Source organism: Anguilla rostrata, chromosome 17, assembly GCF_018555375.3.
Source record: "Anguilla rostrata isolate EN2019 chromosome 17, ASM1855537v3, whole genome shotgun sequence".
NCBI classification, from domain to species: domain Eukaryota; kingdom Metazoa; phylum Chordata; class Actinopteri; order Anguilliformes; family Anguillidae; genus Anguilla; species Anguilla rostrata.
Window position 1 is genome coordinate 11,010,025 of NC_057949.1, and position 20,366 is coordinate 11,030,390.

The following is a 20,366-nucleotide window of genomic DNA, read 5'->3' on the forward strand; positions in this document are numbered from 1 at the left end:
CAGCAAGGCAATGATCGAGAGTGGGCTAAAATTCCTCCAAAGCAACTGATATCAAATTACAGGAAGTGTTTTGTTGCAGTTATTGCTGCTAAAGGTGGTGCAACCAGTTATTAAGTTTAAGGGGGCAATTACTTTTTCACTTGGGTGGTATGGGTGTTTGATTACCTTTTCATTAAATAAATGAAATAATATTCTTACAATGTGTTTTGTGTTTACTCAGCTTCCCTTTGTGTGAATATTACATTTTGTGTAAAGATCCGAAACCATTTTCAGTGTGACAAATACGCAATACTACAAACAAATACTTTTTTTGTTGTTTTTTACTGCATTGTGTGTGTGTGTATATACATATACAGGGCTTGACACTAACACCCGTCAAATGCGGGTAAAATCATTGTAGTTTATAAAAGGCATCTGAAATAATTAAGCCAATCTGAGGTGATGCTGTTGTTGTGTAGGATAGTGATTAAAATGAATTTTTCAACTAATTGTCTCGCTCTCTCTCTCACACACACACACACACACACACACACACACAATGTTGGAGGGTGTATTCTAGAGCCAGTGATTAACCACCACAATTTAGGGTAAATAAGCCATTTTGCTGGTATAGAACGTTTCCTTTCTTATGATAAACTAATGACAGAAACAAACAAAATATGATAGAAATCTGTTGGAAAAAACATGCAGCATAGCTATAAGAAGAATAAACTGCAGCTACGCTTGTTTTCCGTCTCCAAACTTTAATTCCCACCCCCAACGCAAAACTGCTATAGCAGGCACGCGCACGCAGACTTCAAAAGAGTGCAAGTGATGTAATGTCACTTTCGGCCAATCCGAGCGCTTCACCGGCAGCGCCAAGCTCCGTATATTCATCTGTTGAAGAAGCGTTGCTGTCTTTTCAGCACCACGGCGAGTCACTTCGGAACTGCAAGTTATCAAGAAACATCTTCATCGTCATTGGATTTTTATCATTTTTCATCTGTTTATTTTTCTTTCGAATATAGTATACTTTACTCATTTGAAGAACGCTTTCAGTGGTCAATTATAGATTGTTTAAAATGATACATGTGTAATTTAAAGCGCAAATATTTTCATTCGCGGCGCTTACACATTCAGTCTTGCTCGTACTGATAAATATATATCCCCTTGCATTTTGTCGCATAAAGACTCAGTTATTTAAAAATGTGCTTTTGACAGCTCCGGAATTCTGGACTAAAACCATTCGTCTGATTAAAGACAAAAATCAAGTAAAAATACTATTCAGAAGGGCAGCAGAGTTTCCGGATATCACTGGTACTCGCACGCTCGTGTGAGAGAAGTTAAGTTGCTGCAACAGCCTGCAATAGGTAGCTTACTGTAATCTTTATTCTTGTCGCCGGTATGTTCGTCTTCGTCGTTGGACTGCTTTACTTTTACGCGCTGGGTAGCGGGAGAATTGTGCGAGGTCATGACGCCAAGGGTACCCGCTTTGTTTGCAGTGCGATTCCCAAAAACGTGGATCCGAGCTGCTCGTTTCCCCCGAATCCCATGCAGAGCACGAGTGCGCAGGAGGACGAGCTGAAGGGCACGGTCATGCAGCTGCGCGAGACCGTTCTGCAGCAGCGGGAGACCATAGTTAACCAACAGGGCACAATCAAGGAGCTGACCTCGAAACTTTCGCGCTGCGAGACCTCCGCCCTGGACTCACCAAATGACGGAAAATATCCAGGTCAAGGGTTGTGGAGACAAGACTACGGCAAAAACACCATGGGGGACCTCCCTCGGGACCCGGCGGAAACTATCGACCACCTCGGAAAGACCATGCAAAGTCTTAAGGATCGGCTCGGGAATTTGGAGGTGAGGAATTGAGGGGTGGTGCTTCCAGGTGCGCAAGAGAATACCGAGTGAAAATGCTAGAATGAGCTTTTGTGGATTCATTATCAATCCTACATTAGGCGCCCTGACCAGTTAACATTTTTTTTTAAACCAGAAGAGTTCAAAGTAGTTTCGTGCGGAAGAGCTGGGTGTGACACTGTTCATTTGATCCAGTCGTCAATAAACTAGTTAATATAATGCACCAAGTTTTATTACCTTGAGTTAAACGCGTAAAAGACAGCACTAACTGGAATAAAAAGCACGATGGTGGATTGTGTGCATATGTACGTATTTTACTGAATTATATATGCTTTGTAAAACTAGACAGTTAGATAGATAAAAGGAAGACAGATAACTCCTGACTGTTCTACATCAGTCATCTATTTAAGTCATTTCTGTAATTATTTTCCTCAGCAGACGAGGAACGAACACATTATTACTTGCGCACACCAAAGAATACAAATCCGACGTCTGGAAATAAATTCATGAAATGCGCTTCACTGTCCACCGGTGCGCATTGATTCGGTCTCGAGCTGTTATTTGTAGTTGTATGACTACACATGACCCTAGAGTATGAACGACGATAGTCAAAAGCTGTTACGTGCGTAACCGCATCCGTTGTGTAAGAATCATTGAATTCCTCTTAGAGCATAACGGCAAGCCTTTCCTCTTGAACTAAACATGCGCTTAAATGGCACGTTCAAAACGCATTATATCGATTTGGAGCCCCTTATGTCCGTCACTACAAATATAATCTAAAAGGGGTTTGAAAAGTAGCCATCACAATTTCCACTATTACCTGGAAAAGGCCTCTTTTTTTCTCGTTCTTTTTGAACAACAGGACACACACTATCGCGGTTTTGCCGCGTTCAGACCAACAGTTAACACTGGCTCTTTCTCGCACAAAACTGTCAGGGAACCAAGTCTTGGGCGTGCTCATTTCACGCCACCGCATTTTTGTCTGATATCATATATTTTATTTGGATTTTTGTCGTTGTTAACGGTTGACGTGCAGGGCACACCATGCCACCACCAGAACATTTACAACCGCGAGCTACAAGCGTACTGACACAAAGAGAGGATTGTGGGATATGATGTCGGCAGTGCTGCGCTGTGATCATCTTCCTCTGGCACATTCGGTTTCGTTTCTAGTTCTTTGATACGTTTCCGTGTTCCATTGCCCCAGCCCCTTGGGACACCAATGAATGCTTCCTTTAAAAGGGACAAAACTGCATTTATGGTTCCCAGTGGAAACGGGATGAATCAGTTTTGCTCAAGACAGGACTCCAGGTGCTTTCACACTGAGGACTGTGCCTGATATGGGGCCAAACTCTCACCCCCTGGTCTGTCTTACACTCATGCTTCCTGTGAACTAGAGGAGGGGAACCTCAGGGCAATAGAAGGAGGATGTGTTGAAGATCAAGTTCATGGTTTATCCGTGTCACCACTGGAAACTGGCTTGTCAACCCCCAGATAACCACAGGGGGTGGGCTGTCGGTACACCACGCCAGTGCAGTTTCACACCCAGGTCACTGCACGCATCAGTTGGACCTTCTCATTAGAACCAGGCACCAGAACGATGCAGATCACATTTGAATTTGTACAATAAACTTTCATTCTGCTTTTCCCCCCCCATATTCTCTGGTGAGAGCCTAAATCCAGCATAGCAGTTCACAGATTTACATTGTGTTTATTTTTGGCGGTGTCATATGAGGTATTTTGCAGCACAGCCCGTATTTGCGCATTCACGTTGTTTGTGTGAATACATGCTAGCCAGCTGTGGCTAACGCGCTCGTCTCCCTGCCGTGCAGCAGCAGATACGGACGAACGGGTCGGCCGCGGCGCCCTCCGGCGAGATGCGCGACCTGCTGAAGGGCCGGCTGAGCGAGCTGGAGAAGCAGCTCCTCGGCAAAGTGGCCGAGCTGGAGGAGGAGAAGTCCCAGCTGTACAACGAGACCACGGCCCACCGCCAGCGCACCGAGAACACCCTCAACCAGCTGCTGGAGAGGATCACCGAGCTGGAGAGAGGTGCGCCGCTGTCACGTTCCTGCCTCTGCTTCACACACACCTGTGCACGATGTGGACACACACTCTCAAACACAAACGCGCAAAAACACACCCAAACAGGCATGCAGAAACACACAACTCATCTGCATGCACACAGACATGCACACGCACAAACAAACACACTCGCACCCAAGCATACACAACCTCAAGCACGTCCTCATATAACTTCCCGGACCTCTAGCACTTTCCTCTGTAACACACACGTACTGTAACGCTGTCCTTATGGATGTACCGTCAGGCCCTGTGTGACTGCAGCTGTCACTCACGGCCCTGTCTCCGCCCCCCGCTGCAGGAAACAGCAAGTTTAAATCGCCGGAGGAGTTCAAGCTGTCCCTGCCGCTGCGCACCAACTACCTGTACGGGCGCATTAAGAAGAGCCTGCCGGAGATGTACGCCTTCACCATCTGCATGTGGCTCAAGTCCAGCGCCAGCCCCGGCATCGGGACCCCCTTCTCCTACGGCGTGCCTGGCCAGGCCAACGAGATCGTGCTCATCGAGTGGGGCACCAACCCCATGGAGCTGCTGGTCAATGACAAGGTGGGCCGTCTGTCTGATGCTGAGAAACCACGCCCCCTCCCACACAGTCTCTAAGCCCCACCTCCGCTGTCCTCAAACCCCACCCCCAGGAAACCTCACACTCCCGTTCTCTCCCGTCACTGAGCCCCACCCCCCCACCCGTGCCTGTCACTAAGCTCTGCTCCCGTGTCTAAATCCCACCCTCTATGCTCACTTTCATTGAGCCTGGTCCCTAAACTCCACCCCTCTCTGTTATAGCCCCCACCCCACCTCTCCTAACACTGGAGCTACGCCTGGATACAAATCTTAAGTTTTCATTTAAAAAAAAAGAGTGGAAAAGTCATTTCTGTGGTGGCTTACCATAGCCAGTTCTCCAGCGATTCTGATTCTCGCAAAGAGCATTCAAAAACACTCGGAACATCGAGCCTGATTACACAACATTACACTGCATCCATTTAGCATACAGGGCCACACATAAGTGGCAGCGACTACGAAACGGAGTTAGCACTCAGAACCATGCAAGTGCAAACAGGCGCAGGAGCGGACAGCACTGTTAACATCGGCATTTAACCGCGTCTTGCAAATTGGCTCCCTCACACTTAAAATTAAACTCCTAAGACACGGCGCATAATTAAACTCGCACATTTGGGGGAGGGGTGTGTGTGTGTGTGTGTGTGCGGTGTGAAAAACGTTGCGCGCCGCTGAGCAGTGGATAACTGATTTCAACAGATGGATTTTTGCCTGAGGAAAGCGTGCCATCGGAGGCAGTGTGTCTACACAGCGTCTTCGTCTGCATGCATTATACATGTGCGCGCAGGGGAAACGAGGGAGGAGGGAGAGGACTGACAGAAGGGGGAAAAGAGAACGCTAGCTTGGGAGAGGGAGGGAGAGGGAGAGAGAGAGGGAGGGAGGGAGGGAGAGAGAGAGATGGCAAAGGAGGAACTGCAGAGGGGTCTTGTTTGCTTGTTAGTTTTTATGAAAATTCTAACAGGCGAGGCGACCATTTGGCAACATGCATGGCAGTGTTATTCCTCCCTATGTACAAATAAATTTGATGTAGAGAGATGATAGGAGAGGTAGAAAGAGGGGGGAGAAGGAGAGAGAGAGCGAGAGAGGGTGCGAGACGGAGAGCTGTGCCTTGGCTGTGATTCGCGGACCGCTGAATGGAAGAACCGCGCTCAGTGTGGGTTCTGGAAACGGTGAAAGACTGAGAAATAAACACTTCAGCCATGAATACTCGCTCCTTTCTCTCTCTCCCACTAACCCCCCCCCCCCTCCTCCTCATCCTCCTCCTCCTCCTCCCCCCTTCTCTTGCTCTCTCCATATTCAGCATCGCTGTTGCAATCATTATTATAACTCATTGAGATTCAGCCACAGGGCATTCAAGTCTGGCTGTGTGTCAAACACAGATGATGCTCTAGACCTTGCCAGTGCAATTATTGACGGAGGTTGAAGGGATGCATTTTTAAAAGAAAAAAAAAGGTAGTTAATTAGTCTTTTCTAAGATGGAAACTCTGGGTATGTGCTTACCTTATTCTGTTTACCAAAGGAGGTACAAAAAAAAACAGTATTTCAGGTTAAATGTTTCTTTGGGGAATCTGTTTTTCTAATCTCTCCTCACAGAATACCAGGTTTTACCTGTTGAGCCATGTTCTGTACAGACTGCATATACTGTGCTACAGTCTCCTTTACTGTTCCAGTGAAAATATGTTTTAGATCGATCTTCATAATAGCCCTCTCTATTGCTTTTTATAATGTTCCCATTTCCGCTGCCTACCGCATTTGCATAGCTATTATATTAATGTTCCCATATTGTGCCCTAGTTGCTTTTGCCTTCCCTTTTTCTTTCATCTGCCTTGCATTCTTTTTCCATTTCTCTGATGCACTGAAGCGTTTCCGCTGCATTCAGGTCGTCTCGTACACTTTATTTATGTCGCCTGTCTGTGCTGTCCTATATTTTCTTGAATCTGCCGTGTTATTCCGTCCTTATCTCTATTGTCTTTTGTTCTTTCTCCACCTCCACTGCCTTCCTTTTCTTGCCTCGTTTCTACTTCCTCCTCTATTTTGACGTATCCGCTGTGTTCTATTTTGCGCTCATTGCCCCCCCCCCCCCCCGTCTTGCACGCAGGTGGCACAGCTGCCCCTGTCAGTGGGCGACGGGCACTGGCACCACGTCTGCATCACCTGGACGACCAGGGACGGGTACTGGGAGGCCTATCAGGATGGGGAGAAGCTGGGCTCCGGCGAGAACCTGGCCCCCTGGCACCCAATTAAACCGGGAGGAGCCATCATCCTGGGCCAGGAGCAGGTGAGCTCGGGCTTGAGCTTCTCACGCGAACAGGAGCTCTGCTCTGCCCCTTTCCCCCCGCCCCGGTCCCCCGCAGAGACTCAGGTGATGTCACACGGCGCCGGCTGCCGTTTCCAGGGGATACTGTGCTGAGGGAGGAAGGAGCGGAGCGGTTTGTGCGTGAACGAGGCTCACGCGGGTCTCTCTGCAGGATCCACTAATCTCATTCAACATTTCACGCAATCATAATTATAAGATAAATATATTTTTTGGGATATTGTAATGTTAATATATAAAACAGAGCATACATTTGTATTGTACTGTAGATTTTTATTCTTTCTTCTCTGATGTTCCACTTCATTAAATTAAATAACATCCAGTATTAAATTATGCAACACACATCCCATTGGGATTGTTTTTTCATGCTGGAGGACAGAATTGTTACGAAATGCTGAGAATTCACTTATTTTTACATATTCCACTGACTGCATATTTCTGGCTCATTATAAAAGCCAAAGTTTGGGCTTTTTCAAAAATCAAATAATTTTAAATGTCTAACATATATATATATATATATATATATATATATGAAAGTGACTAGCTGGTATTTAGCCATCATGTGAACCTGAGTTTAAGTTTTGAATCTGAGGGGGAAAAAAGGAAAAAAAAAACATTTTTGTATTCTTGGTGCTTTTTGTCCCTGGCAGGACATCGTAGGCGGGCGTTTCGATGCCACCCAGGCGTTTGTCGGGGAGCTGAGCCAGTTCAACGTGTGGGACCGCGTCCTGCGGCCGGCCGACATCGAGGGCCTGGCCAACTGCTCCTCGTACATGCCGGGGAACGTGGTGCCCTGGGTGGACAGCAACGTGGAAGTGTTCGGCGGCGCCACCAAGTGGGCACTGGAGATGTGCGAGGACCGCGTGTACGACTCGTAAAGGACCCGCCGCAATTCCACAGAGACGCGGGAAGAATACCCCCCCAGTGGCCCCCTACCCCTACCCTCCCAAGTGACCCCCCTATGGCTATGACACACCACGGCAACAATGGTTTGACAGGTCATAGATCACTCATAACCTGTTGCTGGATCTTGTTCCCATTTCAACTGGCTGGTAAGAGGGTTTTATTCATTTTTTCGGGGGGGGGGGGCAGTTTGTTTGAATAATATGTATTCACTGTGTTCATAAACTTATATGCATATGCATGTGAGTCAGCTGTCGGTTAGCAAATTGTTGGTTTACATTTATTTTACCTTTGCTTGTGTTGTCTGGCTTTCTGTCAATGTGTTTAAAATGTAAAGTTAGAAAAGATTTCAGATTGCACTCTCTTTCTCCTGATTGTTGACAATTTTTGCGTGACCTGAGGTTTAAAAAAAAAACTTTTTACAACTGCTTTTGGAATATTTTTTTAATATTTCGTTGTTTCTATGTGCTTTTACATGAAATCACGACATGCAGGAGCTGATCTGTCAATTTGACAATCACAGCCTAATCCTGAATTTATGACATTGTCTCCAGTGCGACCTGTGTTTCTAAACACACCAGGAGCACTTTACAATGGAGGACAAAGAATGTGAACACAATCAAACTGTATGTTGTACACTGCCACAGGCGAACAGAATGTATGCCGTTTGACAAGTTCACAAACACACACACACACACACAAAACACATGTGTGCGCGCACACATACTTGCACATACAAAAACACGTGTGTACACACGCTTGCACAAAACACACACATGCAAAAATGCACTTGTGTACTCAACACGTTAGGCCTTCCAAATCTTTCATTTGGAAGTTTGTGTGTCCAAGACACTGGTACACTAGTGTCACTATTGGTCCCCAGGATCCCTTCTGGTATTCTTACGAGGACTCTGAAGCACACTTCTCCCAAAATCCTCGCTATGTAACTGTAGCCTTACACAATTTCTGACATTTTTGTAAAATGTATGTTTCTGAACATTCATGGAAACTGAACTGCGCTTGGTCACACCCCTTGATGATTCCAGAAGACGCATGAAAGCTCAATGCTTCAGCATCACCAGTAGGAAGCCAGGACGTGGTACAAACGGAGTAACACAGAGCACCTGCTGGGTCTATGATAGTACTCTACCTGTGGTACGTAGTGTGCCAACATGCCCTGATTTCCAAAACCAATAATTATCCTTAGCTTAGCCCCCTGAGCCACAGTGCTGCACTGACCAGCACTGCCACACGTGCAGTACATGTACATTAGTGCACTGCATAGTCCCTTGCTCTTATGACCATTACACACTGTGCGGGAGTGTGCTTTATCGCGGGCGGCCCTCGGCCTCGTCGCGTTTATTACTCTGCACTAGCTGTGTCTCGCCACCATGGCCTTTTGGGCTCGCTCTCGTGCAAGAGCATCTGCCAAATAAGCTAAATGAAAAATGACCACTTTAAAATTTTAAACATTTTGCTACGCAAGTAAAAATCTGTGACTGTGTATACAAAATGAATTCTAGCCAGCCCATTTTTTGGATGGTGTGTAATTATGGCGAGAGGGTTTTCACCTCTTCAGAGAATTACCAGTTTCACACCAACATTAAACACAAACGGAGTAGGTCTGCACCAATGAGACAGCGCTCTCTGATCTGCCCTGAGAGAAGGGAGCTTCTCCTGCTGAGATTAAACAGGCTCTGTGTTTAAAGGTTTTAAACAAACCGCTTTTCTCTACTTGGCCTTTGTCATGCCAGTCTGATGCCAAAATCTTGTGAACTTGTGCATGTGTGGTTGTCTGGATTTGTTTTATTCAATTTTCTTTTCTTCCAGTTTTTATGCAGTATATTCAGATGTTAAGTTAGATGTATTTGATTTGTCCAGCAATGTGTGATCTCTATTCATATGAAAGACATATGAGGGAGGGGGGAAATAATTAATGATCAACTGGTGTATAATTTGGTTGGTTTAGAGCTGTCATTCACATTTTACAATAATATTCAGGAGCGAAACCAAAATATGAGTTGCTGAGGTTATACAAAAAGAACATCTCCAAATACAGCATGAAGCCAGTCCATTAGAATAAAATTACTTTTTTTTGATGAAAAGATTCACAGACAACACCTCAGCAAAATTTACAGGCCGTGTGTTCAGGTGGATCGTACAAACAACATTACCCACAATTCTGGACACTGCAATTTAATGGCCACCAGTGCAGCTCAGTTGTACCATGGGAAAAGACTGTGGCCATGTCACTTTACTCATAGACAAAACAGTGGAGGCTCAGCCAATCAGAGAGTACATTTGATGTTTGTTGGATACTTTCTGGCTACTTCCTGATAATTTGCACAGGGACTTCTGAAATTTAGGCAGAAATTATCCACCAATCATTGTGGGCATTGTTCTACTGGTTGTTGCCAATTCACTCTATAACTTGCGGAGCTCCTCTCCATTTTCTATGAGTGAGGAGACATCACCACCTTCATCCCAATAAAATACGTAAAATGCAAGCCATATGCTGCTCAGAATAAGAATTCACTAAAGCTAGGTCTGTTTAAAAGAAGATGTTTCAAAATTCTGTGACTTCTGTGAATTTTGTGAGCTCAAAATATTTAAACAATAGAAATATTGGGGGAGGGACGGTCATTGAAAGAATGTAACAATGAAGACTATTTTAAAGAAATTACACAATTAAGCTATTATGAATTACTGATGAAGCATTTATTCTATGTACATACCTCATATGTTCTCTGTGCGTTTTTGTAAATGCATCATTTGTTCCAGAAAATACTATTTTTTAAAAATAGATTAAATATTTTATGTATATATGTATATTTCTACTCAAAAACTGAACTGTTTGTTTGTGTATGTGTAATTGCATTGTTGCTCTGTGCTAGGAAAATGAGAATTAATGTTATTTCACCTCGTTCTCCTTCCTGTCCTGTGTGAATTGATTCTCTCGATATGTGTAAGCAGAAAAGCTGCTTGGTGGAGACCTGGTTCTTTTAAGCACTGTAAACCCACCTCCAAGCAACAGGTCCTGGCCCCCTGTGAGGGGCTTTTGTTTATTTGCTCTTCTCATTGTTTGATTATTAAATAAAGCATATTTAAGAAAGTTTAAGCTTACCAAAAATGTCCTTAGTCTTTAAGTCTTTTGTGTGCGTTCGTGAAGATGAGGTGAACTCTATATGAAAGGCTGTGCAGGAGGTCAGGGTGTTAAGGCGCAGGTACAGACGCCTTAACGAGGTGGTTTAAAAGGCAGATGCACAGTGTTGTGTGGGTGTCGGATCGCTCGGAGGCAAACGAGTTTAGAGCTGCGCGGAGATGTGCAGTCTACATGCGGGCAAAGAGTTATCTGTTCTGAAAAAAATCCCTCTCTCAGCCCAAAACACAGATGCCCACGCATCGGCTCCCCTCCCACTGCCTCAGCCCCCATGACATCGGCAGCAAGGAGGCGGAGCGCCGAGCTGACTGAGATGGCTTCACTCTTAGTCAATGAAATGCTTCATAGATATTACCCAAATCAATATTCAACCATTCATGTACATAACATTTCAGCAGGCAGAAAAAAAATGCAATTTGCACTGTCATGATCATATACACTGAACATATACACTGAAGCAGGGCAAGTGGCTACAGAGTAAACACACATGAATAACACGTCAGAAACACTTGAGTTCACAAACACCGAGTTAAGAGTGAAAATACATAACATACGTCACAAATTCTGGGTCAGAACAAAAGGGCAGGAATATCCCAAACGCTAGCCTTGTCCCTTGATTGGTCGACACCGCTACGATCTCTCCGCGCCTCCCGCCTCTTTCCTCCCACGGCGTATCAAGATCAAGAAGTCGCAGAGGAGGGGCGTAGCTCAGAGCTCTGTTGAGCCGGATTCCTGTAATTAGCTCCCGTCTCCTTTCTGCTCCTGTGCTCCTCGGGACTCATTAGAGCTGTGGTCTCCAAGCAATAAAAACCACTCCTGCAGCCCTTTACTGCAGTTCTGCAATTAGCACTGTACTCACTGTACAAAAGCCATTACACTCATAGGCCCAGGTCCACTGCTGTGACGCTGTGACACGCACATTCTACACAAGGACATTACACTTGCATGCACACACACACACACATTATACACAAGGACATTACACTTGCATGCACGCACACGCACACGCACGCGCACGCGCACACACACACACACACACACACACACACACACATTATACACAAGGACATTACACTTGCATGCACACACACACACGCACGCACACACGCACACAGGCTACACAAGGACATTACACCTGCATGCACTCACATACACACACAGGCTACACAAGGACATTAAACTTGCACTCACTCACTCACTCACCCCCACACACACACACACACACACACACACACTCACACACTCACACAGCGCTTTCTCTCACAGAAGTACATTTGTACTTCATTTTCAGAATGTCAAGTTCTGTGTGCTGTCTGAAACTCTTAGATCTGTAGCATTCACAAAGAGAGAGAAGTGTCTACAATAGCCAAGATCAGCCTTGGAGCAGCTGGGCTTTTTTAAAGGGTGAATTGCATCAAACAAATAGGCTGACGTACTATTTCCAGTCTTATTTTTTAAAGGGAACTGTCAATCATACAAGGGTGCATTAAAAACACTTTAGGCAGGTGAGCACACCTTGGCGAGACTACCAGGACAAGGTTTTTCCATTTCAAACGCCGCTGAAAACAACTCCAGACTACACAAGGAAGCCATTGAAGCCACATTGTTAAGGCGAGATGAATGTGCCTCCTTCGCAATGTGCATGCAACTATAATTAGGGTCACCATTTTACCGAAAACAGTTTCCTCGCCAGCATTTCAATCATTGCTCAGCGTGAGATCAGCAGAGGCTTCTTTTACAGCACGACAATCATCGCATTACACCTCCCACGTCATCCGCATCGATAAGTCAACAGCTGCTTAATTATGATTGACAGAACTGTCTGTGCTGCACTCAGTGTGCTTATTAGAGTCACAGACATGGGGCAGTAGGATGTTATGGCTTTTTGTAACCTGTGGGAAGTAGCCTACACATATCATAGTTAGCACAACAAATTAATAGAAGGCTGTTTTTGCATATTTAGGAAGAAATCTTTTTCATATATAAAAATGCATCTTTCTGCATGGCAGACTTGGCTGGAACAGACAAGCGTTTTGCCGTGTGTGAAATACTGTGAAAGAACTTCTCGCCCCTGTTCAGAAACCCCTGCCAGCTTCGTTGCGTTGCTGTTTTCTTGTGCGAATCGTTCGTAATTGATGAGTTAGGAAGAACAGCGCTTATGAAATCCAGGAATTAAGGCCCGAGGAGTTTTGTCAGGCTAAGTGTGCAGACTTTCACGGGATCCAAAAACAGCCTCACGGAATCAGGGCGGGGGTTGAAAGGAGCCCGGTCTGCCACACACTGTCAGTTTCTCTAAACGTTTTGACTCGGTGGCTCGTTTGTTTTGACTATGCGGTGCGTCTGCTGAGCTCGTGCTCGGTATTCATTTTTCAGTTTAAACTTTTTGCGCTCGTACATTCTGATTTCTCAACTCAGAAACCAAGAGGATCATTTCCGCAAAGCTCTCGCCGCGTCCCACAATTTACATGAGCTGTGCCCTTACACCTTAGCCTCAACTCCTCTCTGGGCTATGCTAGCACAGCAGAATTTAGATGTCCATCTCCAAGCTCCCAAATCTGGAATACAAATTGAGTTGGGTTGCCTAGCTCAGGTGGGAGTTTTATTGATAGGTCTGGACCTCCATTATTGCATTCCACAGAAGCACTGGTAATTAGGTTTTATGAAATATTCCTTTCAGTCGCTAACTTCTAAAGTGCCTTGCTTTGACACTACTGAATTTAAAACGAAGGCACTTATCACAAATCAGTTAATAACTGTCAAACAGTTACAGTACTTACTTTGAGGCACCTTGTGAAGTTGCTTTCATTACCAAAAATAAATAGTGTTTATTTAGGAAGTAAAAAAACTAAGAAATTAAAGCTCCATTCTTCCAACATGTCTAACTACTATCATACCATTTTGTAACTCCACTTTCAACTTTGAATTTAATAAATAAGCAAATGAATTTAAAAAGCCATTCTTTTACACTCCCTCCACTCAAAAACATATATGTTTAACGGTTAACTCCTCTTGGAAGCGTGCCTTTGACCATATGGATTGATTTTTGTGCAGAACCTGTCATGAGAGCTTCTCCGTACTTCCCTGAAATCTGAGCTGGAACCGGTTTAGGATGCAATCCCGAGGCAAGTACTTCATTCCACCCCTCCCCAAAGGAGCCCATTCTTAAACAAAATTGGGTGGAATTTTTATATGAAAATAACATGGAGGTACGTGACAGCATAGAGGGAATCCGTGTTTGTAGAGCACATTTTACAGATGACTGCTTCCAGAACCAGAAGTCGATGGGTTTCACAAAGTAATTGATTTTGAATATGGATGTCGTGCCTACTGTGTATCCTGGGACTGCAGCAGCAAGCATTGCCAATTTGCATATTCATAGATTCTGGCATTCTCAATGAGGGTAAAGGTGTAGAGATGTTACTAAGCCATTTTCAATAGTTTATTGAACTTTTTTTTTTTTGGTGGAAAAACCATATTAATCAAATATTTACTTTTTTTTTTTATTCCATGAGGTTTTAAAGTACATCTGGATGGGCACATTAAAATACGACTTCTTCAGAACAATTTGAACCATTTTGAATTATATATTATCCAAAGTTATTAGACATTTATTTTGCTTACTAGTTATTTAAATTAATTGTAAATGTTTTACAATTCTATTTATGATTTTATGATAGAAACTGAGAGGGCCTTTTCAAATTTACTAGATTTCTGTTGGTTCAAAGAAAATCACCATACAATATGGATTCTATATTAATGCAATGCTAATACCTGATTCGAACAAATAAATTCAAAAACATAGATGATAACGAGCCAAGCCTGCGTTGTGCCTTGTGTTAAGATAAAGGAGAAAAAAATATTCAAGACTGTGCTCAGAAACCTAATTATGAGCCTATTGATTAACTTCAGTTCTGAATTTGATCAGTTAAACATTTGTGATACCTCTGTATGTAATCATTTGCAAAAAAAGCATAATAAGAACAATATTGTGAGATTTTTACTCTTTGTGGCATACATAGCCATTTCTGACTTAATGTGTCTTAAGAGAGTAAATAATCCCTCTAAACACGAAAAGCACCTTAATAAGAAAATAAGAAAAGCACCTTAATGTTCAAAATTCTGTGACTGCAAGGGGGTCCCCTAGGACCAAGGTTGGGAACCAGAGGTCTAAATCTTTGGAGCACAATATTATAAAGCAAAGCAGATCAACAAGATCTCTAGTTGTTGAATCAGGTGTGCTTTGTTAGGGTTAGAGTGAGAACCAACAGGATGGTAGATCTCCAGGAACAGGGTTGTCCACCACTGATGTAGACTTAACAGTTCTCCATTCAGATTCATTAAGCGGGTAACAATGAAAAGGATAATGACAATTATCACTGTTACACTCTTTCCTGTGGATGTGAGTGGGACACTAATTAAGTACTTAGATCCTAATTAGCATTATGTTTGCTTCAGTTTAATGTGGGTGTTACACATACTCAAGCAAGCAACTTATCATGGAAAAATGCATTATTAATTATTAACACTCTCTTGAAAGCAGCTGCAATTGGAAATGACTGTAGTTTTTAATGACAAATTAGTGAGCAAACATTAATCATGCAATGGGTGTACGTAATTACATTACAGGCATTTAGCAGACGCTCTTATCCAGAGCGACTTACACAACTTTTTACATAGCACTTTACATTGTATCCATTTATACAGCTGGATATATACTGAAGCAATGCAGGTTAAGTACCTTGCTCAAGGGTACAACGGCAGTGTCCTTACCCGGGATTCGAACCTACGACCTTTCGGTTACAAGCGCAGTTCCTTACCCACTGTGCCACACTCCGTCCGTAATAGTGCTTAACAATCATTTATTATAGCCATTAAAGGGGCAGTTCACCCAAAAATGAAATAGGACTCTGGGTAAGCAGAAATTACTATCTAATTCATCCAGATAGTCTTTCTGAGATTTGATGAGTTTTTGACTGGACCGCAACAGCGGGGCCAGCCCTACAAACGCGAATGTCTGTGACTGAGTGAGTGATGAAGTTTCACCATTGGTCGGCCGGATCACGTGCGTTAGGTCCAGCCACATGCTAGGTTTTAACCCGGTCTTGTTTTTAGATCTCCAGGAACAGGACTGAGCGGCCCCGACCTGCACCCAGCGCAGGGGTCCCCCCATGACGCACTTAAACACGCGGGAGAGTTCCGCTCAGTCGTATCGAGCTCAGTGGAGATGTGAAGAACATCTGAAGACCACCTTTCCCTCCACGGCTCAGAAACCCCTCCCGCACGCACACACCGCCGACCCCCGAGCTGGACCCAACTGAAAGCACGCCGTCGACATCCGATTAAAATTTCAACGGCAGGTCGCGGCGTAGTGCTAATGACCAAACTGATGTTTTTTTTATTTTTTTAATAACATGACAGGGAAATGGCGGTGCGCGCGCGAGGGTTCCCGGGGCGGGGCGTTGCGCGGGGCTCTCCCGCCGGGCCGCGCACTCTCCCGCCGATGCGCTGACCCGCCCCCCCGGTGCCGCTCCCTGCGCCGCTCCGGCACTGACCTTTCCGCCGCTCCCCGGCGCACAGCACGCCGCTGCAGCCGGGGCTTTTAGTGCGCGGGGAGCCCGGCGCACGCCAATTAACACGCGCTAATGAGAGAGCTCCACCCCCCCCCCCCCCCCCCCCCCCCCCCTCCTCTCCCTCCCGCGCGGCCGGCGGCTTATAGAACGACCGTGCTCAAAAGGGAAGCGCTATTTACGCTCTCACGAACAGACAGCGCCCGGACGACACCCGCGCGTCAGACAGCGCCCGGACGGCACCCGCGCGTCAGGGTGACGGAGGTGTGCGTCCACTCTCCCTCGTTCATGTGCGCGACTGCACGGACATAGAGACATGCTGAAAGTAGCAGACATAGACAGGGAGGGAGGGCGAACTGAAAACATGGTCCTAACAATCATAAATAAAAACGGTTTTTTATCCTTTTTGCTGCGGTTTCCATTTGCTTGCTCATGAACAGTCCCTGTGCTGTCCAACAGTGCCGTGTTCTTTAAAAGGAGCAGATGTAGTCTACGACAGAAAGAAACTATATTAAGTATGATGCAATAAGAGGAACAGGAGCTTTGGGAGTTGGAACATGCCCCTTCCACCAACCAATCATATCACCGGCTAATGATCTCACTCCCTACACTGTTCCTACCTCCTCAGACGCAGGCTACCCAGGAGAAATGATGCCCTGTAAACACACTAATACATTAATTATTTATATCAGACATGAATATGCACGCACATGCATGTACGTGCACACATAGAAACACGTGCAATCTCATGCACAATTAAACATTCATACACCCAAGTATGCAAATGCACATAACATTGCAATCACACAAACGTGCACACACACAGACACACACGAACAGACAGACACACACACAAACAAACATTCAAAAATAATAAATGGATAATTGGACAGTGCATTCAGAAATAATACATCGATTCTCAGACTCCCTGCAGAGACCCCAGGGGAAATCTGGTAAATGTTCTTAAACTCTACGAGACAAAACAATGTTTCTGGGAATTCTCTGCGTACGCCATAACCCTTTTTCCCTTTTTCATTATGGGTACAATTACGGCATAAACAGAGTCTATTCAACTCTTCAAAATATGCAGAAAACCTACCGTGCACCTGGGAACATAACTTTCAATTGAAAACAAGTCACCCCATATGCTCAACAAGTGAACACAAAGGCAGTTCTCTATTTTGACCACGTTCAAGAGCTTGCCAATATATCTTTTTTTATTTTCCACATTTCATTTCTATAAATTATTAAATATGGTCTTGATTAAATTTTAATTTTTATGACTGATTGGTGTGGTGTTCCACATACCTTGTGAGTGCTGCAGACTAGCTCCAAATCTTTTCCCCATCACTCCAGTTTTATTTTACTCATGCGCTCCACTGCAGTAGCGCACTAACTTTGAGCTACTCCCTGATTAATCTTTACAACGCCAGCTTTTTTAATATCTGCAAGTGCCAGGAACGTCTCCAGATTATCGTTTACCTCATGCGCCATTATCATTTTTCATCATATTCAATGAACTTTCGGTAATTTCTTCTACCTAAGCCTGCTTAAATGCCGCAGTGACACGCAGTTGCATGCTGGTCCGGCAGAGCACCTGCTGTGCTCGTGGTGCAGAAGTGCCGGAGCGGTATGGGAAAAACACGCCCAACTGCACCCGTTCCAACACCGGCCCATTTAAAAATTCGTCTGACATTAACTAGCCATCCACCTACAGTAAAACCCCTCCGAACAGGCAGCCATTTCCTAACAAAAATGATCACACGCCGACCTTTATGACATCACTGGCTCAGAATGAGGAGTGCTGTCATTCAAAAGCCAAGGCACGTCACGTGACCAGACTCAAAAGGTCAGTTCAGTAGCTACCACAGGAAAAGCGATGGAAGAACTGCATTCTGTGGAAACTGCAGAGCCGCGTTTCTGTGCGGCTCATGGCACTGCTGCTCATTAATTCACACAGCCTCACTCCTTGACTGGCACGTTCGGAGCTTAGATCATCGCACATCACAAATACATCGAAAGAAGAATTATATTAAAGTCAAACGTTACCTCCCCCCCTTCCCGCCCTCCATAAATGAGATGGTTTTACATTCACGTGCCTCTCACAATACATCAAGTGTTGGGAATGTCAGAACGTGGTCGACGCTCTGTGACTGCATGCAGCTTTAAAAGGCACGCACTCAATCAGCGGCATGTGAACATGGCATGAAAGCATGACACACAGACAAAGGCCATTCCTCTCTACCTCACCTGGAATGTGCTAAGCTTTCTGGCACAAAATGGTTGCCAGGTAATCAACCAGTTGGGGGCTACACATAGGAGTAGAGTAGAGGTAGTGGTAGAGCTGAGATCTTCCCTCTTCCACCGTGAAGAGCTGAGAGATCCTAAACGGCACAATACAAGTGTAATAAGGAATAATTTCATGGAGTCTGAGGATCACCCACACGGCGCTTTGTGGAACAGGGGGGTTTCGGCAGAAAGCAAGCCGAGATTCCCAAACCGGTGGGCCTGGCCAGCGGGACCTGCTGGAGGAGTACATGGTTCTGTGCCTTATTCCATAAGGCCTGCTGTCCCGTAATCAAATGTTACTGTGCGTTTCAGGACTTCTCCTGGTTGCCAAAATGTGCAGGGACACAAACAAGCAAATGCAAATGTGTTCGATTCATAAATATCTGGCGGCTTTGGTGAAATTGCACCTGCGTATACAAAACCCCCCCCCCTTCCCCAGCTTCCCGTCAGCACCGACGCCACATTTTCACGTTTCCTAAAGACGTGAGAGAGGCGGAGAAGGAGAGAGCGCCGGTGAGGAAGATAATTGGGGTGAGAGAGAGGGTAAGGGAGAGAGACACATGTCGTGAGACTCCCAAACTAACGGGAGGTTTTCCCGCCGGCCTCCTCTCACCCCTGGCTCGCCGCGCGGTGAGCCGCTGCATGCCAATGCGTTGGCCCGGTTACACAACATTCCGTCGGAGAGAAAGGAGCGCGCTGCGTTTGGGAAGAAGAAGGAGCCGGGGATTTTGTTTTTTCTCTCGCGATTTTCAAACGCTCTGTAAAGCCGAGCCTGAATTCAGCGTGATTTACTGCAGCCTGAACTGAAAATCTTTTGAAGTGTGAAACGCTGTGCCTCGTTGCCGGCCAACGCTTCCCAGCAGCGCGTACGGGCCGATGAATCACTCGAGGAAATTCTTTTTATCCCCCCTACGGTTCATTAAGGCACGTCAAAAACCCACAGCGTAAAGCGGCTGAATTCCAACAAGAGTTCCCACGCCAGCGCGGGATCCAACAAACAACGGCATCCTGTGAAAAATACGTGATCACAGGAAGTAAAGCAGCCGGTGTAAAGCTACTTCAAAAGCGGTCTGGTCGGCACTTGCAGTAGCCATGCCACGGTTTGGATAGTCGACGTTAGGGACAATCGAAAATATAAAAGAAAATATACAGCAGCAAGTAGCAACTAAGAGGGTTCCAAGCAGACATCACAGATACAGAGAAAACATGATGGAACACAGACAAGATAGATAGACAGAAAAAATAAGAAAAGGCTTTGTGAGTATTGGATAGGCAATTTGTAAGTTATGATTAATTTTGTGTTAGGCCATGACCTCTTGAAATGTTTATTAATCAAGGGCATGAAAAAACACTTTTTCCAGCAATTTTGCCATGGATGTTAATTAGTGTGGAAATTGAATTTACATATGTGAGATCATAAAAAACACTAATTGCACTGACAGCTTCTTGTTAGCTGATTGTTCATGTCTTGGAGATGGTAGCTTTGGGATTTGAACTGGCAACCTTCAGCTCGTTCCAATCGCTTACATTACCTCCTCTCATCCTTTCCTCGCTCCTTAGCTCCAGAGGATGCAAAGAGAAAACAGGAGGAAGGAGGAATCAAGGAAATGTTTATTAGCCAAATGGAATGTCCTTGCTCTTTCAAGCAACAGTTTGAAGCCAC

At 45.1% G+C, this 20,366-nt stretch overlaps 1 protein-coding gene across 2 annotated transcripts; it reads left to right on the forward strand.

Moving 5' to 3' along the window:
- Window positions 1-891: 891 nt before the first annotated feature.
- nptx2a (neuronal pentraxin 2a) lies at window positions 892-8,659 on the forward strand. 2 transcript variants are annotated; one of them, XM_064315721.1, is made up of 5 exons: window positions 892-1,839; window positions 3,669-3,885; window positions 4,217-4,461; window positions 6,569-6,748; window positions 7,435-8,659. In XM_064315721.1, the coding sequence occupies exons 1-5, from the start codon at window positions 1,384-1,386 to the stop codon at window positions 7,660-7,662; spliced, it is 1,326 nt and encodes a 441-aa protein (XP_064171791.1). In that variant the 5' UTR covers window positions 892-1,383; the 3' UTR covers window positions 7,663-8,659. The 2 variants fall into 2 exon arrangements, with proteins under 2 accessions (XP_064171791.1, XP_064171792.1); XM_064315722.1 differs by having other exon boundaries at window positions 3,672-3,885.
- Window positions 8,660-20,366: the final 11,707 nt, after the last annotated feature.